The 20,900-nt window shown below is 36.7% G+C and overlaps 1 protein-coding gene across 12 annotated transcripts in view; it reads right to left on the reverse strand.

The window, feature by feature from the left end:
- LOC126330835 (zinc finger protein 710-like) overlaps nt 1–20,900 on the reverse strand; it is a 112,932-nt gene that overhangs the window by 11,042 nt on the left and 80,990 nt on the right. For 5 of the 12 annotated variants that reach the window (XM_049996422.1, XM_049996425.1, XM_049996423.1 and 2 more), the window contains one exon: nt 2,716–6,764. The exons of 1 other annotated variant lie outside the window; for it this stretch is intronic. In XM_049996422.1, the coding sequence (XP_049852379.1) occupies nt 5,899–6,764 (866 nt within the window). In that variant the 3' untranslated portion in view covers nt 2,716–5,898. Of the gene's footprint in view, nt 1–2,709; nt 6,765–20,900 lie in introns of those variants that run through there. 6 more of the 12 variants (XM_049996426.1, XM_049996419.1, XM_049996420.1 and 3 more) reach the window with 3 other exon arrangements.

The raw sequence follows: 20,900 nt of genomic DNA on the forward strand, positions 1-20,900 counted from the left end.
AAAGTTTTTTGTATAAAATGTAAAGTTTGTAATGTTATTCTGCAGTCAGTAAAGTTCCCTGATTTATGTTAACAGCAAAAGTTATTCAGTAATTAATAAGGAAAATCTAATTTTGCATTGAGTATTGTTAACCACATTTCATTACTTTATTCTTGTCTGAAAATCTAAAAACCAATACTTGAAACTATATTCATTAAAATGAAACATTCGTTTACTTCAGAATCTATTGACTAAATATCTGGTAATGAATCTTTCTAATTGTAATTGAATAAATCAATTTTGTAAACAATGAGACCGAAAGGGCATGTATTGTCAAGGAAATATATAAGCAGTGCTGCATGTTAAACCAGAAGAAATGTTCAAGTTGTGTTTTGTTCTGTGATGAAAGGTCTGTGTAACTATGCTGAGAAAATATATGACTGTCAAAATGAAGATTTTCTGGAGTTGACTTTTATTTAATAAACTAGAACCTCACATGTTGTGTTCTCAAGACTATTGGAAGTGTATTAAGCACCCCAATGTACAGTTTCTGCAATCTAGTAGAGATTTCCTTTATAAAAGCTAACTATCAGCCTTCTAAGTTTACTTAAATTGACAGCAACTCCTTATTAAGTTAGTCAGTTTTTTTTAATTTCTTTAATTAATTAATCAGAAGGTAGCTATGTTAGATCCGTCAGCAAGTCGTGATGTCAGAGCAGCAGGTCACTGAGCTGTGGCTGTGTGTTGTGCCAATGACAGTGTGGAGACAGGCAGACATCACTTGTTCAGGTGTCCAGTGGTACAGTGCAGCTTCCACATCAGCATGATCATAAACAGCCCATTGAGTGTTACGGGTGATGATAGTCGATTGAGTGGTTCAGGATATTAGCTGTCATGAAGACTAGATCCTGGTCATCCATCATGGATTGACCAAGAATGCAGAAGATGTTCATGAATCAGCCAAGGGGCTGCACACACAAGCCACATGGAGGTGACAGCTTGCAGTTCATCTGTGATTGATCCTCAGTGGAGGAGGGCTAACTGCACACCAGTCTTATCCTTATTCATGATGTCCCACTAGGCAGCAATGACAGACAACAGCTGTGATTTGCACAGGTTGGCTGCATCTCGGTGTTGAAGTCAGCAAACAGGTGGCAGGAAGACGATCAGCTTGTTGTGGTTTCACTGAGGAAAGAATTGTGGCACAACAGCATGTGTCTTTGAGCTCCAGCCCCCCCCCCCCCTTCCTCCCCCATCTAAAGAGCCGAGCCTGCTGCTATGATGCGGAGCTCTGGGATCATGATTGAATTTGCCCTTGTTTATTGGTCTTGCTAAAGCTCCTTACTTTGCTGTGGTAACTTAATAATTATTGTTGGTCATTGAGCTCATGTCTTTCTGCAACTCTGACTATTGCAGTGACACCCTAGTTCTAAAGTTATTGAGTATTACTTCATATTACTCAGTTATGTAGCACTGCGGCATTTGTGCTTGTGCTTCCCTCACTCGGAGGGTTGTGTACCAATGCTCACCTTGCTCCCTACCTTCCGCTAGGGACACCAGTCCAGAGCTAGCCTCTGTGGCTCTGAGCTTGCTGGGTACATTTAAGCATGTACAACAAAATTATTCTGCAGTGTAACAATATTACCAAACTGCTTAAACGATTCAGCTCAGCTACTTTTTCTCTGTGTATAATTGCTAGTCCTTTAAACAAATGAATCAACCTCCTGACATATTTTGCATATTTCCATTCAGTAATGTCTTACAGAATAATTTTTAGAGGTAACTTGTCACTAGAGGCAAGAAAAAATTGTTTTACTTTATGTCATATTCCATGGTTTCTTCTTTTTGCCAAGTTTAGTGTTATTTTTGCCAGGTTCATCGTTATTTTTGCCAAATTAATTCTTAATACTGCCAAAATCATTTTCCGCCAAATTTGATGTTACTTTTTCTCAATAGCAGTATTTTTTTCCAAATTCATAAACCTTTTTTCCCAAATCTGATGTCTTTTTTGCCAAGTTCAGAGCTGTTTTGTTGCCAAATTCATGTTTTTTTGCCAAAGTCTGTGCTTCTCTAAATTCGATGTTACTTTTTATCATGTTATTTTTTTGGCCAAATTCGTTGTTATTTTTGCTAAATTATTCATTTTTCACGAAATTCCGTGTTATCTATTTGTAAAATTTGTTGTTATTTATTTGCCAAATTCAGTGTTATTTTTTGCCAAATTTGATGTTTTTTTTGCCAAATTCAGTGGTTTTTCCCCCCTCAATTCATTGCTATTTTCATCATTATGGAAAAGTTTGTTAGAAGGAAATGAACTATCATCCTAATATTATACACAAACCTCAGCGCTGAGGAAATTAGATGTAAAATGCAACTTCAACACTCAACGACTATCTGTGGCAACTATTAGTAAACTGCTGTCTTCAGATTTGTAACACTTTTATATAGTGCAAATTAAAATTTCACAATATATTTTAGAAATTGATAATTTTGCAATATTTCATGAAAAATCACTTTTTTCACATTAACATTTTTGCAAATATTTTGCCGTTTATCACTTACAAAGAAAGTATTGATTGCAGGAAAGTGGGCGGCAAGGACACATGTGGTGTTCACCTGAAGTCATCATGTAGGCACCTCATCATCAAGAAGTTAGGCATTTTAAGTGAACCAACACAATAAAGATATTTGCTGTGGGTAATGAAATTCATCATCAATAATCCATCACAATTTGAGAAGAATAGTGACCTTTATTACACATTATTATAGCTAGCAGTGGTTCAAAAATGAGTTCATTATTCACCGACAAAAGTTTTTGATCATTTGACCAATAATATAAAATGTCTGACAAGTAGCAAAGCAAGTTTTAAATCTAACATAAATTCATTTCTCAAGATATACTCCTTTCATTCCATCCATGAATATTTATAAAATGACTCATTCCACATAATTTCAATAAAATAATCACTCAAGAGATCTACAGAACTTGTAACACTGACTACAGTAGTCACTGAAGGCATCACACATTGTCCTCTCTTCCAGGATAATAAATTAGTTTGTAACTTATTCGAAGGGATAAAAGGATAATGCAGTTCAGTTCACTTCAGAATAGTGGCAGCTACAAGTCAAGAAATTCACAAGGCATTGTAAAGTTACCTGAACTGCAATATAATCAAATAATTTTCAGGTGCATCTTCAATAAAACAATGCAAGCAGTTGCAGACTCCCAAGAGAAAGATTACAGTAGTTAAATTTCTGTGACTGTAGTAACATTGACAGTGTAATAAAAGATAGATTGCTACTTACTGTTAAGGCAACATATTACACTGCAGACAGGCACAGTTAAAAAACACTTACACATCAGCTCCTGGCCACAGCCTTCATTAGAAAGAGAAAAACACACACCGTTCATTCAAACAAGCAAGCACACCGATGTCAACACTGGCAGCTCCTGAGTCAGCAGTCGTGTGAGTGAAATTTGCTTGCTTGTCTGAATGAATGGTTGTGTTTCTTTCAATCTGACAAAAGCTGTGGCAAAAAGCTTATTGTAACTGCTTTTTAATTGTGTTTGTCTGCGACCTAGCATGTCATCTTTACCGTAAGTAGCAATTTACCTTTTCCTATATTACTGATAATCCTACCTGGAGTTTCCATTGTTAGATTTTGCAAGTGTGTATGCCACCAAAAAGAGTTTTATGTCACATAATCCAATAGTTTACTAGTAATACCTGCCATAACCTATACTGAGAATGACACAAAGTTTGATGGAAAAATGGCTCTGAGCACTATGGGACTTAACTTCTGAGGTCCTCAGTCCCCTAGAACTTAGAACTACTTAAACCTAACTAACTGAAGGACGTCACACACAGCCATGCCTGAGGCAGGATTCAAACCTGCGACCGTAGCGGTCGCGCGGTTCCAGACTGTAGTGCCTAGAACCGCTCGGTCACTCCGGACGGCTTTGATGAAATGTACAAATATCTTCTTACATCTTCCCACATTTCAATGACACTGATCAATCCTTTTTTGAACAAGGGGCACTCTCTGACAACTGTTAACTTTTATAGATCCTTACAAACAGACAGTTTAGTAATTGATAGAAGATTTTTATGGCACTACAAAGTTGAACAAGGAAGACATGCCACTAGGAAAACTGAGCAAGAATTTAAGTAGAGGAGATATTTTGGCTTTCCTGCAAATCAGAATACTGGCTCTGAAGGACATGAATATGAAACTACAGGTTTTTGATGTCTTTATTATGGGTGGAATACGTATATAGACAAACACCTGTCATATTAACCACCAGTCACCAAAAGGGGTTACAAATAATACTTTGTTTCTTTCTTCTTCTTCTTCTTCTTCTCTCTTCTTTTAATGGCACTGTTTGGAATTCATGCATCCTCTATTGTTAATACAATAGTAAAGGAAACCCTTCCAATGTAGTTGGACACTAACAGGAGCAACCATTCTAGCGTAACACAGTAGTTTAAAACTGAACTCATCCCGAACAGGCCATGAAGTCCCAAAGGTACTGAGCGGCCGCCATGTCACCCTCAGCTCGTAGGCGTCACTGGATGCGGATACGGAGGGGCATGTGGTCAGCACACTGTTCCCTCAGCCGTATGTCAGTTTCCGAAATCGGAGCCGCTACTTTTCAATCAAGTAGTTTCTCAGTTGGCCTCACAAGGGTTGAGTGCACCCTGCTTGCCAACAGCACTTGGCAGACTGAATGGTTACCCATCCAAGTGCTAGGCCAGCCCAACAGCACTTAACTTCAGTGATCTGACTGGAACTGGTGTTACTGCAGCAAGGCCATTGGCCCAACACAGTACTTTATGTTCTCCAAGCAGGAAAAGCACCAGAACCTCTTTGCTTCTACAGAGTACAAAGTCTGATATTTCACACTACCAATAAAAAGGAAGTAACAACCAAAAAAAGCAGTATGCATAAATGATTGTAATGCAAATCAAAGGGAAATACATTGACACAGCCAATATTATTGTATAGATTATAAAGAGCCTAACTATTTTAAATATGCTCTGTGTTAATCGTAATACCATAAAATTTATATCCAGTTTAACTTCTGATAATATTTTGCATCTTTTTTTGGCAGCTGATTAGATCTACAAACAATACTGTAACACAAATCTATAAACTACAAAAAATTATGATAATTTTGGACATATCATTGCAATATGACAATGAAAGGGTTAAAGTAGGCTGCTCCAACAATGCCCCATTGGGCACAAGTGTCCATGACCAACAATCTGCTCACCTGCAGACAGGTGTAGATGAGGCAGCTCGGTTTCGTGTACTTTTGTGTGTGTAAAAGCAATGAGGCCAAACCTGTGCACAGGCACTCAGCCAGGGCAGTACAATCATGTAGTTTGTGGCCTGACTGCCTGCACATCAGTTGTTTGCCCACTGCTGCTGGTGAGCACCGAGTTGCCTACAGATGGATACTCGAGCTGGAACAGCCTGGGTCAAAGGAACTGAGAGTGTTCTTACACACATTAAGTGTTTATTTTTACAGAATGAAAAACAGATGTCATAAAGTAGCTCTTTTGTGTATTACAAGTTTTGACTTATGTAAGATATTTCAAAGACAAAATCCTTCTTCCTTTTATTACAACAGGAAATATTTGAAAAGCTGAAATTTTCACACAATTTACAAAATGTTTCTTTGCATTTCATCAGGTAATATCAATTTTCACATCTTCTTTAAAGAACATCATTAACTAAAACAAATGTTATATGTTGCTCACATATACTGACTGCACACTTTTTTCAGGTATTAATTACAGACTAAGGCCTACAATAATCCCACGCATATGTATGTGTGTATACATACATCTGAGTTCATGTACACTGATGGTAGTGGTGAAAATATACTAGTTTTGTTATACAATTGGAGTTACCTCAGGTAGATACATCACTACCTAAATCCTTTTTACTTTGAGCTCCATAAGATGAGACAATACTGAATTTTTCAGTTAAAGAGGAGTTCCTAGCAGGATGTGTCATAGTCATATGGTCAATGAAGGAATGTTTACTGTAAAATGTAGATGGGCAAAAATTACATTTGAGTATTTTTTCTTGGTTGTGTTTCTGTATGTGAACTTCAAGAGAATGCTTATAAGCATATGTCTTTGGACAAAGGACACACTCATATGGTCTTTTTATAGATCGTCGCTTTTTTGTGGATTTCTTATAGCTCCTATTATGTTTTCTTTTATGAAGACTACTATCATCAATCTTATTTCCTTTGTGTAGTAGTGCATGTTGCTGATACTGAACCTCATTATGGAACCTACTTTTACAATGATCACAAGTATACCTGTACATTCTCTCATGATCTTGATAGTGTGTCTGAAGATCTGAAGCACTACAAAAGTATTCTGAACAGAGTCTACACATGTTGTTTATATTCTGCAGATGGTTTATTATATTATTCTTACTATCAAATGAAGTAAAGCATTTGCTGCATTGAAAATAGCCAACATCTTCTTCTAGGTGCTCCTCATTTATATGCCTTAACAAATCATCCTTTTCAGAGAAGTCTTCAGAACAATGGTGACAATGTGTATCTGGTACTCTGTTTTCAAGAAATTTGATAGAATCAGTAATTTCTCTTGGCCAGTGACTTTGTTCGTCTTTACTCCATCCATACCACTTACTTATGGCTGATTCTGGGCTTGAAGTATTGTCTGCACTATCTGCCTGACAACCATCGACTGGTTTTTCAGAGACAAGCCACTTAGTTATTTGCCATGTATAGCATGGACCTGCAACAACCAAACACACTCAGGATTGATATCAACAATTTTTCCTGTATACACAATAAACAATGGTTTATATATTGCAAGGATTTCATAAGGATATTATATCAATATTTCAAAACCACAACAGTGAATCAATTATTAATCAACACATCAAAATAGTGAACTGTAAGAAATTATATGCATCAGGTAATTGTTCTTTTTTGCTGGTAACTAGTATTTATTACATCTCTGGCTGTGCCATTAAAATTAACAACAGTAACAGAACTGTGAAAAGAAATACTGAACATTAGCTGAAGGTATTCATACTTGCAACAACCAAACAATCAAGTCTAAAACAGGAAAATAAGAGGGACTGGGGTTTAAAGTCCAATGAAATTCAACAGTGTTCAGGTAATATGATAGAACTGCAGAGAAATTTACGAAACAATACAATGTGTATTTGGCAGGAAAGCTAGCCTATTTTCCTCGTCTTCAAAGAAATAAAAATTTTTGTGTTCCTATGATATTCACAACCTTGACAGTATTATACAGAAAAAAGTAAAAGGTAAAGTTTTTGTGGCTTATAATTTCCAAGTGGAAGTTGAAGCTAAACTACATATTTCTGATAACTAATTTAGGAGTAAAGGAGACCGCTCACTAAATAGTAGAACCATTGAATTTTCAACATGCATACGTAAAAAAGAGTCAAATCCTTCACACACACACACACACACACACACACACACACACACACACACACACACACTAACACTTCTGCAGTTACATTGTGCTGGCTGAACACACAGTGCAGGGACAGTAGCTTGGCCAGTGGATTAAGTGAGGGGTTGTGGAGGATGGTGTGGGCAAAGGGAGAAAGAGATGGGAAGAGGTGTAGCTGGCATCTCAGAGAGAGGTAGCAGGTGTGTGGGATAGGGTATGGGATAGGAATGCAGGACAGAAAGGCAACTCATGCAATATTTGATGACCATGATGAGAGTGGTGTGGAGGCACGGTTGGGAGGGGGTGATAGGACACAGAAAAGGGAGACTGCTGGGTAGAAATTGTTAGTGCTGTTAGTTAGTGCACTTTGAGACCTGGAGGATTACAGAAGCAAAGGATGTATTGCAAGGATAACATCCATCTGTATCATCCGAAAGCTGGCAAAGATTTTTTCATTCATTTTTGTGCTACTGTTGATGACTCAAAGCTTCTACTATTCAGTGAGCAGCCTCCTTCACTCCTAAATTATTAACAGTCCGTCAGAACTTTCAATTATCAAGTTTATTTCTGGTAACTACCTGTATTTTATTTAGTCCACCACATTCCTCAAAACCACTTCAGTTTCTCGCTAGTTTACTAATTCCAGTTTTAACTTAACTCGGAAGAAATTCCAATACATGTGACTGAGCAGAAATTTTTTTATGAAAAATGCATAATCTCTTAATCAATGTGTTTTTTTTTATTTTGAGAGCACTTATAATATCCAGTGTATAATAAGGAATCATGACAGAAAGAAAGGTGTTTGCATTCTATTAAGTGATCTAGTAATCCAAGTGAGGAGAATTTTCAATAATTACATTGCAGAATACAGAGATTTTGGCAAAATCAAGAAGAATGATAAAGAAAAAATTATGTAGATCTTTTGTTTCACCTATTGTTTTGCATGATGAGGTGGTTTATGAGTAACGTAATTTTTACAAACAAAGTGCTTTTCTGACAACATGTTATTCAAGCCTGTGTCATTGAGATAACACCAGATTTCTTGTGTTGTAGCTATGTTTATTCTGTTGCAATACCCTGTGCTGTTTAAATGTTAATGATTTGCAATCAGACAGACTCATAAATGTAAAGTCTGTCCAGGCTCAGTATTTTCAACTAAATGAATATGGTCTCAATTACCATGAGCTACTTGATATTCACAGCAGAACAAACACCTCTGCCAAACTTCTCAATTCTTTAGTCTTCAGTTATAAGCATCCAAGATGCACCGGCACATTTTCTGTTGTCATCTATCCATCTTCTGTAAGATCATCTTGGTCTTTTCTTACCTCTTGCAATCCAGCAAAGGACTTCTTTAGTCACTCTAAATCCATTCATCCGGCTAAATGTCTTCTCACCTTCATTTTGTTTTCAATACACTCTTAATTATCTCTTACACTCCCAATCAAATTGTTTGTTTTCTGGTCTCTTATAGTAATTTCCAACATGCATCTCTTCATTGCTTGCTGAGTAACCCTCAAGTTTTTAACACTTGAAATATGAGCAACATAGTTCCTATATTTCATGGATTAACCTCCAAAAATAACACATATGCACCTAATATACTGGTACCATATTTTACCTTATTCACTCTAGAACTATAAGTACCAGTATTAACTTCATCACTCTCACTCACATTCTCTTCCGACAACATGTTATCCTCATTGCCCTCCAATACATTCGATACACAGCATTTCTTGAACCCCTTGATGGTAGATTCTGAAAACATGGAGAACTATGAAGCAAGAATCCACTCACACAGAAGGGTGACATGGCTTCTTAATCTCACCAGATGGTGAAAGGAAATGGTCTTCTGGGGCTGTTCTTGAAAGGCTTGCTTATGAGGCCACATGTGGCCCCTGCTGTTTTGAAGTCTTTCCTCTGGTTTTTATGATGAGGTATATGTTTGGGGCAGCAAGTTTATCTTTTACTTCAGCAGTTAGATGTCCCTTAAGGGGAGTTAGAACAGAAAAAAAATCACATTTTCGGATTTTTATCTCTTTAAAAAATTTGTAATTTTCCAAATATATATATCTCACTTATAAACTCACATGGGAAGTATTTTATTTTATTTATTTTTAATATAATCTACACTGGTTGAAAATGTTAAAATTTTTACTTGCACTACTTCAAGACCTAATAAAATCGTTAGTTTTTTATTTAGAAGGCTGTGGATTGCTGTGTTATAAAGGTTAAATCATGTGTTCGTATTGGCAGCACTGTTAAAACCAGTAAAGTTGAAACAAAGTTTGAGAGACAAGGAACTTGGTAAAACCATAAGAGGCAGGCTTACAGACAAAATGATTGATTAACTAAAGCAGTATTATGGGATGTCCATTACAAATAATACTGAGGATTTGTTGAAAATGAAGCAGGCAATATGGGCTATCTTCTTCCACAGACTGTTAACTGATGAAAAACCAGTATACCACCTTAACCCTCCTGGACCTGATTCATGGTTCAATTACCACAGAGCCCAGTACTCAAACAGCTCATACAGCCATAAACATTCCATACCAGCAGCAGTCATGGATATCATAAAACCTATTTACAGAGACCTGGCAAATCCTGAATTACTGAAGAAATGTCTGCACGGTCAGACTCAAAATCCCAATGAGTCGTTCAGTAATATTATATGGATTTGCTTAGCAAAAATTGTTTTTATGGAATGATGGACACTTAAGTGGGGGGGGGGGGGGGGGGGGTCAGTGGGTCAGTGATGCTGTTATTACTTTAAATGATGGCAACATTGGTATGTTGGTATGGTGAAAGTGCTACAGGATATGGGAATTAATCCTGGAGCAGACTGCATCAGAGAACTTGAATGGATGGACAAGGTTCGCACAGTTGTCCACTAAGGAGTCCAGAAAGAAGGGAAGAAGAAAAAATTTGGAGAAAGATCAAGAGCATGATATACAGTATGGTGTATGGTGCTTCTGAGTGATTAAAAATAAAAAAAACTAAGCATATATTAAGTGAGTTACAGTCTCTTGAAACTTTGGAGGCCATTCCTGAAAATTTACATTTTCTGTTGCATTTTTCCCTAAATCTCAGAAACCACTTCGAGTAGAGTATTCTAATTTTCAGGGAGTAATAACATACATACCCTGAGTCTAGTGAACTAAAAGAAGAACATAATGTTATGTATAATTAAAATTATTTAGGATAACATACAAAAAAGTACACAAAGTTTTAACCATGTAATTAGAAAGTTGTATTTTTGAAAGCAGTGGCTGAAATGCAATTAGTTTAGTTCAGTAGACTCAGAACATACAGTTTAATGCCGTGTAAAAGTTTCATGTCAATGGTTACAGTGGTTTCTGAAATACATGGAAGCCAAGTCACTAAATTTAACATTTAAAGACTTAGCAGTGCTCCAAGTCTTTGATTCAAAACATTAGACAGCAAGCCAACAATCAGCTGTGTTGTCATCCTGCCATTTTTCTGGCAGTGAATCTCTACATGCTTAGAAATGTTTTCTAGTTTTTCTCTTCAGAATGACATAAGTGGATAACTTTCCCCTATTGATAGTAACAGCTAACATCGCAGTTATTCTCTTGGAAGAGGATAAATTTCACCCCTTTCATGTCTACCATCATATTGCTTGGCATGTCAAAAAATACTGGTAGTTGTTCAGCATTGCCAATATGATGAAGTGCTTTTGCAAATGGATGAAGTTAACCATTTTCTCCTTGAAATCTGTTTGCATTATCTGCAATCTGCAGGCCCTCTGTGTTGTGTAATACTGTCAGAGAACAATGCCACTTCTCCGTAAAAACCAAGGACACAAACCAAGACCCATATCAAATTCTCTTTGTGGCACATTTAAGACTCTTGCAATTTCCAAGGCATTCAGTTGGATAATTTCTTGTGAGATAGGCATCCCATCTTTCCTCCCAACTTGCTCACAGGAAACAACCTTTGCTTCAAGTTCCAGATATTTGTCGCATTTTGGCCCCCTGAATGTTTTTCTCATTGAAACTGCCTGCTTTCACTTTGCTTCTGAAGTAACCCAATGTTGCTCATTAGATTCATCCAGTCCATACTTTCTTCCAGTTTTGTGGTTTTGATGTAATGTACAACAGTGGTTTTGGTGCAACGCACAACAGTAAGTTTCAAACTTGCATCGTAACTGTGCCAAATTCCTTGGCTAGAAAATGATTTTCATTCTAAATGGTTGTTCATATCAGCATAAATCACACTTTCTTACCAGTATCTGACTGAAACTGAATTATAAGCTAATGAAACAATACTGGTGGATCTACACAACGTTAACACCAATAAAATATCAGTAAAAGTTTGCACTGTTGCATAATACAATGCCTTTCCACCAGTTCTGGTTACAGATACTAGTTGGATTGTCACAGATGAGCATAACTCTTTTACAGCAATAGTATGTAAAAAGACAAGGTAGCAGATATAAGCCACATCCTAACTTCCTGAGAGTGAAATTAGGATAAAAAGTGTGACTTATTTTCGGGTCATTATGGTAAATGTAGTCCAATGCTTGTCTTACATCTATCATATGTGCAAAGATACTATATGAAGCTTGTATTAACACGTAGGAGGGGGGCAGGGGAGGGGGGGTGTGTACAGATGGCAGCATCAAACATTATAAGACGTATAACAGAACAACAGAGTCACAAAAAAAATTGAAAGAATGGAGAGTCATCACAGAAATGAGTGATTTAAATCTCCCCAAGAAATAAAATTCACCAGATCGCTGCATAATCATTAATATTCAGCAGTCTTCTTATGCAAAACAGTAACAATATTCGTATTTCTGGAATCTTTTCACACTGAATGATTTGGAACTTGTGAATGCAAAAGGATATTATATCAACAGACACACCTATCAAGGTTCATGTCATTACACACAGACACAACAAATTGTAATTAGCATTTTAATGTCTACACTCGCACACACACACACATATCCATCCGCACATACACAGACACAAGCAGACATGAAAAAAATGTCTGCTTGTGTCTGTGTATGTGCGGATGGATATGTGTGTGTGTGCGAGTGTACACCTGTCCTTTTTTCCCCCTAAGGGAAGTCTTTCTGCTCCCGGGATTGGAATGACTCCTTATCCTCTCCCTTAAAACCCACATCCTTTCGTCTTTCCCTCTCCTTCCCTCTTTCCTGAAGAAGCAAAGCTAGTAATTCTGTGTGTGTGTTTGTTTTGTTCATTGTGCCTGTCTGCTGGCGCTTTCCCACTTGGTAAGTCTTGGAATCTTTGTTTTTAATATATTTTTCCCATGTGGAAGTTTCTTTATATATATATATATATATATATATATATATATATATATATATATATATATATAAAGAAACTTGTGTGTGTGTGTGTGTGTGTGTGCGAGTGTACACCTGTCCTTTTTTTCCCCTAAGGGAAGTCTTTCCGCTCCCGGGATTGGAATGACTCCTTACCCTCTCCCTTAAAACCCACATCCTTTCTTTTTTCCCTCTCCTTCCCTCTTTCCTGACGAAGCAACTGCCAGTTGCGAAAGCTCGTAATTCTGTGTGTGTGAGTTTGTGTGTTTTGTTCATGTGCCTGTCTGCCGGCGTATTGACGCTTTCTATGTGGGAATGACCAGCAACAAACTGTCCATTCGCATGAATGGACACAGGCAGACAGTGTTTGTTGGTAATGAGGATCACCCTGTGGCTAAACATGCCTTGGTGCACGGCCAGCACATCTTGGCACAGTGTTACACCGTCCGAGTTATCTGGATACTTCCCACCAACACCAACCTATCCGAACTCTGGAGATGGGAACTTGCCCTTCAATATATCCTCTCTTCTCGTTATCCACCAGGCCTCAATCTCCGCTAATTTCAAGTTGCCGCCACTCATACCTCACCTGTCATTCAACATCATCCTTGCCTCCACACTTCCACCTCAACTTACATCTCTGCTCATACTCTTTGCCTTTAAATATGTCTGCTTGTGTCTGTGTATGTATGGAATGATATGTGTGTGTGTGTGTGTGTGTGTGTGTGTGTGTGCGCGAATATATACCTATCCTTTTTTCCCCCTAAGGTAAGTCTTTCCGCTCCCGGGATTGAAATGACTCCTTACCCTCTCCCTTAAAACCCACATCCTTTCATCTTTCCTTTTCCTTCCCTCTTTCCTGACGAAGCAGCCGCCGGTTGCGAAAGCTTGAAATTCTGTGTGTGTGTGTTTGTGCGTTTTATTTATTGTGCCTATCTACTGGGGCTTTCCCGCTTGGTAAGTCTTGGAATCTTTGTTTTTAATATATTTTTCCCATGTGGAAGTTTCTTTCTATTATTGACTCTGTCAGCATACCAACGCTTTCATTTGGTTATCCTCTCCTTCCTTCTTTCCTGATGAAGCAACCTTGGGTTGTGACAGCTTGAAATTTGTGTGTGTGTTGACATACCAACACTTTCATTTGGTTACCAATGCTTTCGTTCAGTAATTTACAGCATCTTTGGTTTTATATATAATTATTTAGTTAGTTACTTTCACGTTCTATGGATAGAATTGCACAATCAATTGCAATTATGTGGAATGAGTCATTTTACTGTCACACTGCAAATTAATTTTTTAAATATGGTTACATGCTGAACATGTCTAAGCTTATTTTATTTTACTCTGTTTTGTTTTTAAAAAATACAGATGTGAGTTAGTAATTCCTATTCACCACTGCTTACAAATTATTATAACAGAAATTCATCTATGGAATAGAAAGGATTGTCAAGGACAAACTTTTTCAGTTTGTTTTCAAAGTTCAGTTTGCTGTCTGTCAGTCATTTTATATCACTGAGTAAGCGAACAAATATTTTTGTTGTGGCAATTTGCACCCCTTTATGTGCTAAAAGCTATATTATTGTTGAGTAATGAGTTGTGTATGTCATTGTTCCTTTTGAACTATAACAGATTATTTACTACAAACTTAATGAGGGAATAAAAATACTGTAAAGCACTAGTCAGAATGTCCAACTCCTTAAGCACATGTCTACTAGATGACTGCAGCTGAGCATCACATATTATTCTTACAGCAGGTTTTTGAGCAACACAGGCTTTCTTTCTTAAGAATGAGTTACCCAGAACATTATTCTCTAAGACAATATTGAATGAAAATATGCAGAATATTCCAACTTACTGATTTGTCTCTTCCCAAGATTTTTAATGATTCTAAGTGCAGATATGGCTGAACTAAATTGTTTTAGGAGTTCCAAATGTGCTTTTTGCAGTTTAAATTCTCATCATTTGGACACCTAAGAATTTTGAAGTTTTCGCCCTATCTATTATTTCCTTACCAAGTGTTACACTTATCATTAGTGCAGTACCCACAGAAGTGGAGAACGAATATGTTATGTCTTTTTAAAATTACGAGTGAGACCACTTGCAGAAAATTAATCAATGATACCTTTACGAACAGTGTTTATCATTTCTTCTGTTTCTGAATGTGCCCTTGGATTGATTACAGTACTAGTGTCAACTGTATAAACAACTAATTCTGCTTGTTATATATTAAATGAAAGATCATTTACATACATGAAAAACAATAATTGACCTAAGACTGAGCCTTGCTGAAAACCATACATGATTTTTCCCCAGTCAGAATTACTTTCCCGGATTATATTAGTTTAATTACTCAATACAATTTTCTGTATTTTTGTTTTGGCTAGATATTACATTATTCATTGCTTGAATGTGCTATAGGTCCCACAAAACTTCAATTTATCTAGGAGTATATTGTGATTCACATAGTCAAATGCCTTAAACAGGTCACAGAAAATACCAAACCGTTCAATTTTTTATTTAATGCTTGTAAAATTTGGCAAGTTCTTCATAGAGCAACTCTTCCGAAACCCAAAATGTGATTTGCTGATGAAGTTATTGTAGCTAAGGTGAGATATTATTTTATAATATATCAACTTCTAAAAAATTTTGGACTGTGATGTCAGCAGTGAAACAGGTTGGTAGTTGTTGATATCTCACTTATCACCTTTCCTAAAGAGGCTTTTAAACAATGGCATATTTCAGTCACTCTGGAAAGTGCCTTGATCAGTGGTGGATTACATATTTCCGGTAAGACTGTGCTTATCGAAATGGCAAAATTTTTAGTACGCTATTGGAAACACCTTCAAAACTAGATTAGCTTTTATTTCTGAGAGAATGTATAATTTTCTTAACTTCAGAAGGAGAACTTGGTGATACATCCATATCATTGAATTTCATGAGAGTTACTTTTTCATCATAATGCTATGATTTTCTCTTGAACTGTTTGTCCCCATGCTTTCTATTATATTTAAGAACTGATTATTACATATATTTGCTATCTGTGATTCACCATTTATAGTTCTACCATTCCTATCCAGTTTTATGGCTGGTTGTCCTGTCTCTTGTTTCACTACATTCCATACTGCCTTAAGTCTGTTATCAGATTTCCGATCTCTGACATTATGTGCATGTTCTTCAATTATAATAATATTTCTTAGTAATTTTGGGTAGTTTTGTAGTGGGCTAATACTGCAAGATCTCTACTCACCAACAGATACATTTCCTTTCCCTTCCACAAGATACTTCAATACATGTTTTTATAAGTGTCTGTTTAATGTTCTTTCTCATTAGCCCTCGCAGGAAGCTATTTTCAAACAATGATAAGAATTTAGCATACAATAGATTAAATTTTATGTTAGCATTTGATTCATAGTAAATGTCATCCCAGGTCATCTCTTGAAAACTCTTCTTAAAAACATTTGTCTGGAATCATTAATTATTCTAACATATTACCACTGACGAGTATCAATGCTGTAAGTGTTTTTTTTTTTTAATTATTATTTTTTTTTTTCAAAGTAACTGTGCATTGCGATCAGAGAGAGCATTTGTTAGTGGGTAAACAATTGAGTTTTACCCAAGGAAACATCATCCATTAGGGTCCTACTGTCTTTATACACCCATGCTGGAAAAACTAATTACTGAGGAAAATTGTAGGATCCAAATAAGGTTTCAAGATCATTTTTTCTATCAGAATCCTTTTAAGAACCTTCATTATCAGAATCCTTTAGAAAATCTACATTGATGGCACCACAGACTTTTAACTGCTTACTGCTGTTGACAGATAGAAGAGCAAGGAATCCAGGCTCCTGATAAACAGTTAAATTTGCCAGTGGGGATCTATATACAGTTACAACTAAAAGTGAACTATTTTTTAGTGCGAGACCTGTTAAAAGAATTCTGGAACATTTGTAATTTTGTACCAATAGTGTGTTGGAGAGAAATGAGGTTGGCATCCCTGCACATGCTTGTGTTTAATGTGTAACTGCCAGGAGTTTCATTGTTGTATATCTGTTACATATTGTTCAATGCTGTATTGAGTAGAATATTGTGTTGCAAAGCTTGCTAATTTCGAGATGGCAGAGTTAGAAGAGCAATGCGTCTACATTAAATTTTGCGTGAAACTAAAGAAAACTTTTAAAGAGAGACTCCAAATGATGCAGGAAGCCTACGGTGATGAGTGCTTAAGCCATAATTGATGTTATGAATGGTTCATACAGTTTAAAAATAGGCAGACAAAAGTTAAAGATGACCTTGTTCAGGACACCCTGTAACATCTACCTGCAATGCTCATGTCAGGAATGTCAATGAAACTGTACGTGCCAATCAAAGATTGACTGTCCAAGAGGTTGCAGAAGAATTATTATTTCAGTTGGATCATGTCATGAAATCCTGACAAAGCACCTATGAAAGCATCATGTTGGCATCAAGTTCACCCCACAGCTCATGAGTCAAGACCAGAAAGACCTTCGCCTCACCATTTCTGACAGCTTTTGGATTGCACCATTTCTGAAGAGCTTTTGGATGTTCCTTAAGAGAATCATAACTGGTGATAAAACATGGGTCTATGGTTGCAATACTGAGACCAAGATTCAATCTTCACAATGGGTCAGGAAAGGTTCTCCAAGCCTTTTTTGCTTACTGAGTCAGGTCAAAAGTCAAAGCCATGCTGAAAGTTTTCTTTGGCTTTGAAGAATTAGTTCATCATGAATTCATGCTACAGGGAAAAACTTTTAACCAATGGTACTATCAGGACATGTTGCAATGCCTGCAAGAAAATGTGAGAAGGAAATGGCCTGAAATGTGGCAAAATAATTCATGGCGCTTGCATCATGATAACACACCTGCATATTCATCCCTGTCGGTGCACAACTACTGCGCAAAAAACGAAATCACTGTGCTGCCTCACCCTCCATACTCTCCAGACCTGGCCCCTGCAGGCTTTTTTTTATTTCCAAAGTTGGAAACTGAATTGAAAAGACAAAGATCTGCATGACAGACGTGTTAAAAGAAAATTTACAGATGGCACTTCACACGATCCAGCAAGAGCATACCAAGACTGCTTTCAGAAGTGGAAATGCTACTGGGAGCAATATGTCAATTGTGGAGGAGATTATTTCAAAGGAGACCGTGTACAATAAGTGAAAGGTCAGTGCAGAAAAATTTTGTGGACAAAGTTCTGGAATGTTTTGAACAGACCTTGTATTAATTCAGAAGCATACACTGCTGTGTACTGATCACTAGAAAATCTACTTGTCTCAATGTTTTTGAGCTTGTATTCTGTCTTAATATATGTATCATCTCCTCCTTTTTCCATATTAGCTCTGCATGAGTGTAATCTTTTACATGTAAGTTATCTAACCCTGTAGTTATGTGGCACTCAGACAGGAATAGGATGTCTATCTTTTCAGAGTGCTCTAAATTTTCCAAACAGACAAGAAGCTCTTCTACCTTTCTGCTCAATCCTCTAATATTTTGATGAAATAAACTAACCTTACTTTTCTGTTTATTCTTAAACATTTTATGGGGGGGCTCTTCTGTCATTTTGAATTCTTTCATAACAGGGTGCCTCAATCCTTACTCTAACCTTAAAAAAAAAAAAAGGTTCCTCTTGTAGTATCACAATCCTTTGGGATTCTATATCCTTTTACCAGTCTCATCCCCACTCTCCCGAAGAGGGCATATGTGTAATATCAGTATGCTGCTATGATTTTGTCTTTTCTGGTTATCTGGATTCAAATACATTGACGATTCTCTTTTTCAGTAAATTAATAATTTGCATTAATTTAAGCTATTGTTTTGACATCATTTACGTTGGGCCTCACCAATATGCAGAATGAAGGAAACATGTTGAGTTAAAAGCTGATGTACCATCACAATTTGTACATTATACAAACTTCAGGCACGTGTTAGGAATAAAACTGCTATTGTAATTATGGAGTAATTAACAATTAAAATTCTGATATTTCTAGTCATTGAAAGATACCTATTTTTATGTTTTCAAACTAAGAAACAAATTGTATCCATAGTAGAAATATAACATGGTAATTTTTCAGTCAGAATTAAGCATACTAATGTTTTAATTGGTGTTAGTTAAAGGAATTGTAATTATAACTCTATAGAAATGTAAAGTTTTACTCATACAAAATTTAATTAATTGAATCTTGGCCTTTCATTAAATAAAACTAATCCCTCAGTTAACTTGAAAATGATAGGATGATTATCCTTTACGTAAGTAAAATGATATATGCAAATTAATGAAATATATTGTTGTAATGATAAAACATGTAATTTATAGTCTTAATAGAAACAGATTTTTTCCTGTCTTTGTATGAAATTATTCACTTTTACTTCAAGTAAATTTCTCTGTAAAATATACATAAACATTTTAATTGTTAAACCTAAAAATTTAATATGTAACAATGCCAATAATTGTTTAAAATCATATAAATAGAAGTGATTTGTATGCTGCCATAGAGTTGGAGTTCAGTTTGACATCAGTCATGAGACAGTGTTAAGTCAATTTTACATGAAGTTCACCGCTGAATATCTAGCGTGCAAAATAAAACTAGTTGTGAACACAAATTCCTGGAGCTTATTTCTACCATTGCATGACTTCTGAGTTGCGATGCAGTAACACCAAGATGAACCTATGGTAGTGTCAACAAGCAGCACCCTGTATTACACAAGATACGTATTATTTATTTGGTGGAAGACATCCGTAATAATAGAACTTAGTATTCTGTTTTCTTGTGTTAAGCAACGATACATGTCCCAAACTTCACCACACAAAATCCATTTTTGCCACATTATATTACACTCTCTGACAGTAGAAACCACAGGGATCAGCTTTGTGTGATGGTGGCTCCCTGTATGTTATCTGCAAAAAGCTCAACCAACCTATGTTTCCCTCACCTGTGTAGGCCATGTCTAGTATATACCTATTCCCCAACTGCATCAGTGCACTGCTTTAATATGTTATTTCATTTAAGTCAGCTGCTGCTTGCTCAACTCAGTGCTCACATGCCTCACAGCAGTGTTGACCCAGGGCTGGTCATGGTACTGCAGGACCTCCACAAAACACATTTGTTTGTGTAGTTCTTCTCATATTTCATCCATATCAACCCTAATGCTGTAATTACTGTCCTTAGGCATGTTGTTCCCTGCTCCACCTACTTCTTCTTTTTCTTCTGCTTCATTAGCTCCCTTTCTGGATCATGTGTGGCTTGTTTTGCACGTCTTCTTTTTTCCCAATACCTCTTCAGTCTCTTGCTTCTTCTGTTTCTTTCTTCTTCTATAAAGACAACTTTGATTTTGGTGTCCGGCCACCTGTAACAATCCACGAACCCTTTATACTTTTCCCTGTCCTGTACTACTGTCTGCAGATTCCTTGCTTTTATTCCTACAGCCTTCCAGTCATCTCTGACTTCCTTCACCCAGTTGTTTCCCATATGACATGTTGCATTCCATATCTTTTTAGTCAACCTCTCCTCATCCATCCTCATGATGTGCCCAACAAATCATAACCTCCTCTTCCGTATCTCACTCGATATGGGTTCAATATTTTCATGCAGTTCCTGTCATATTCTGTATATCTAGATATCCCCATGTTTTTCGGTGCTCCATAAGTCTCTCAAAATTTTCCGCTCCTCCTTCTCCAACTGTATACAGGCTCTCTTGCTGAATGTGATGCATACAGAGCAGCATTTCTTACAGTTGATGTGTAATGTTTCAATTTGGCATTCCGTGACAGATTTTTCTTGCCATATATTGTTTTCACCACATACCGAAGCTTCTGCAAAAGCTGTGCCCTGTCTACTGTGCTACTGTTGCTCTGTATGCCACCAGTTATCTTCTCCCCCAAATAAGGAAAACTGTTGACCTTCTAAACCACTTAGCCATTTATCTTCCAGTCAATGTCTTGGTCTTCTTATATGCAGTCTCCAGTCCGACCTTTTATGCTGTTTTGGCTAGATTTTTTAATGCTGTCTTTGCCTCTTCCTCTTACTCTTTTCTCATTCCTTCCTCTTCTCACTGCATATTCCTTCCATTTCCACATCACTCACCATGACCAAGTCTGAAATTAA

The sequence above is a fragment of the Schistocerca gregaria genome, chromosome 2 (assembly GCF_023897955.1).
Source record: "Schistocerca gregaria isolate iqSchGreg1 chromosome 2, iqSchGreg1.2, whole genome shotgun sequence".
NCBI classification, from domain to species: domain Eukaryota; kingdom Metazoa; phylum Arthropoda; class Insecta; order Orthoptera; family Acrididae; genus Schistocerca; species Schistocerca gregaria.